This window comes from Scardinius erythrophthalmus (genome assembly GCF_964197995.2).
Source record: "Scardinius erythrophthalmus genome assembly, chromosome: 1".
In the NCBI taxonomy this organism is placed as follows: Eukaryota; Metazoa; Chordata; class Actinopteri; order Cypriniformes; family Leuciscidae; genus Scardinius; species Scardinius erythrophthalmus.
This window is the reverse complement of record NC_138221.1, coordinates 66,714,929-66,718,011: the sequence shown is the minus strand read 5'-3', so window position 1 is coordinate 66,718,011 and position 3,083 is coordinate 66,714,929. Positions and strand designations below refer to the sequence as shown.

The window sequence follows — 3,083 nt, the reverse complement described above, 5'->3', positions numbered from 1 at the left end:
AGCGCTGTAACTGAAATCACCATGACAACTCACTCACTCAACGCTGGCCGCAGCGTCTGTGGATCACGCAGGTTGTGTGTGTCATTCACAACAACGCAAGCGCTAATCCATCTGCTAACGGTAGCCTGTTAACCTGTTTTATTGCTAGTGAAAATCATGGCGTGCTCAAAACCTGACAAGAAGAGAAAAGTCGATTCTGAAAATCGCGAATTTAAGACAGAGTGGACTGACAGTTATGCATTTGTGCTGCCGGTGGGGAGCACAAAACCAATGTGTTTAATTTGCAACGAGACGGTCGCCGTTGTCAAGAGTGGTAACGTGAAACGTCATTATGACTCAAAGCATGGACACTTTGACCACAATTACCCCCAAAAATCTGAGGTAAGGGCCAGAAAAATCAAACAACTGCAATCATCATACCAAGCAACATGCAGTGTAATAGTTAGATCAGCCACCCAACAAGAGCGTGCAACTGAAGCCTCATTAAGAGTGGCATGGGTCTTAGGAAAGCACAAGAAACCATTCTCTGACTCGGAGATTGTGAAGGAATGCATGAATGAAATAGCAATTGCCCTGTTTGAGGGAACTCAAAAAGATGAAATAATACAAAAAATAAACCAAATATCTTTGTCTGACTCCACTGCTGTAAAGCGAACTGAAGTCCTTGCTGATGATTTGCTTGACCAAATGAAGTCTGCAATAAAAAAGGCTAAATGCATTTCAGTGGCTTTGGATGAATCCACAGACAACACAGACAACGCACAACTTCTGGTGTTTGTCAGATTTTTTGATGAAGAGAAGGGAGAATTCTGTGAAGATGTGTTAGGCCTCACAGCCCTCCATGGACACACAAGAGGGGATGATATTTATAAAGCACTGATGCAGATGTTGACAGACAGAGAGATAGATCTGAAGCAAGTTATTTCCATTGCTACTGATGGAGCTCCATGTATGACTGGAAGAGAGAGGGGATTAGTGGCACGCTTGAGAGCTCATCACCCTGACCTCATTGCATATCATTGCATAATCCATCAGATGGTTTTGTGTGCCAGTCTTGGAGAAAAGTATGCAGAGGTCATGACAACAGTAATGAGACTTGTGAACTTTTTGAGGGCATCATCTGCTCTGCAGCATCGCTTGTTGCGCTCATTCCTAACAGAGGTGAATGCCGAATTTGATTATTTGCTCCTCCACAACAATGTCCGGTGGCTTAGTAAAGGCAAGGTACTGGAGCGCTTTTGGACATTACGGAAAGATTTGGAAACCTTTCTGTTGGATCAGAAGAGTGCAAAAGCAAAACAATTTGTGGAATTCATGAAGAATGAAGAAAAAATGGAAATTGTTGCATTTCTATCTGACATCACCTCCCATCTCAATGATCTGAACATGAAGCTCCAGGGCAAAAATAACACAGTGTGTAACCTCACATCAGCTGTCTGTGCCTTTCAGAAGAAACTGGAGCTGTTCAAGTGTGACTTACAGCAGGACCTGCTTCACTTCCCAAAGCTTTTGAATCAAACAGCAGGAAAACATCATCATCACAATCATGCTGAATTCCTGGACAAGCTGATTGAAAATTTCCAAACTCGCTTTGGAGATTTCCCTGTGGGAAAACAAGTCTTACTATGCATGGAAAATCCATTCCTTGTTAAAAACATTGCAGAATTTTCAACTGAAGCCCTGAAAATCTGCCCATGGGCTAGTGCTGCTTCTCTTCAATCAGAGCTAATTGAGCTTCAGGAAAACCTTGCACTGCAGGAGTCTCTCTGTGACCCTACCACCTTCTGGACTAAGATGGTCGCTGCAGCAGGTGTTCCTTCCTTGAAGAAGATGGCCCTTCAAATTCTCACCATGTTTCCCTCAACATACTGTTGTGAGTCTGCCTTTTCAACCATGAATATGGTGAAAAACAAATACAGAAGCACCCTCAGTAATGAACACTTACATCAGTGCCTCCGCTTGGCCCTCACACCTTTTATGCCCAAGTTTAAAGAACTGGTGGCACAAAAAAGGTGTCACTTTTCACACTAATAAGGCCAGACCACATCACCTTTTGTACATAGTTTGAACGTTTTGGGGGATTTACCACCTTTTTTGTAGGAGTTCTGTTTTTGGATTTTGAACCATCACTGTTCCGGACCCTGGACGTAAGGAAAATTTGGTAAGTGGACCTTTTAGGTTTCTAATTGAGTACCCCTGCGTTAGACAATGTCTCCGCGGTTAAAGCCAATATTTAAACACAGTATGCTCCCACCAGTCCTGAGATCTCTTTCACACATAATAACTGAAGCATATGTGCAATGATGGCACTTTTCGTCCTCCTTCGCCTCATAATCATGAAGATGTTTGGCGAACTTCGCATATATCGCAGAGCATCCAGCATATCTGTGTCCGCCCATCTGTGCAAGAGAATTTAACCGTTTAAGCATGCGCGATGTTTCAGATAGTATGGCAAGTGTAAACACATGAATCGGATATGGGTTAACGTTAGAGTTGAAAGAACGTGTAAACGGACGGTCAAAAAAATCGGATAAATGTACATTACAGACACTCCGCAACGGTTTCCTCCATAGACGTATTCTCCATGTTTACTTCCTGCCCTCCATCTGAGATCGCCCCGCCTTCGCGCGTCATAATAATCACGTGACTGAAACCCAGCTATTGGTCAAAGAAGCACCAAGAAGGTTGTGGTTTAAAAATAAACATTCTGACATAAACACTCAGTCAGCTACACTGTTTACTTCTGAATATTATAAATTGGTTCATGTGTAATTGTAACAATGAGCATTTAAACACACCAAACCAAAAATTATTAAAAACACACTCAGAAACTGATTTTGCACGGGCACTTTGCCATCATTTGTAGTAACCTATTCATACACTGTTTGCTCAAGCGTAGCGTTTTCTTTGAGTTCACTGTGTAGCCTGCTCCCTGAATCATTGCACTTATTCATTTGTGGATGTTAACTGAATCTGTAAGTCAGCTATGCTGTTTACTTCTGAATATTATATTTCATTCTGGTGCGCTTAACGTTATCGCTACTGTGTAATAGTAACTTATGCTATTAACCAACAAAACAAGA

At 42.1% G+C, this 3,083-nt stretch overlaps 1 protein-coding gene across 1 annotated transcript; it reads left to right on the top strand.

Annotated features, from left to right (window-relative positions):
• Nucleotides 1–687: 687 nt before the first annotated feature.
• LOC308696463 (SCAN domain-containing protein 3-like) lies at nt 688–2,031 on the top strand (the record flags this gene model as incomplete). Its single annotated transcript, XM_081375210.1, has 1 exon — nt 688–2,031. The coding sequence occupies one exon, from the start codon at nt 688–690 to the stop codon at nt 2,029–2,031; it is 1,344 nt and encodes a 447-aa protein (XP_081231336.1).
• Nucleotides 2,032–3,083: the final 1,052 nt, after the last annotated feature.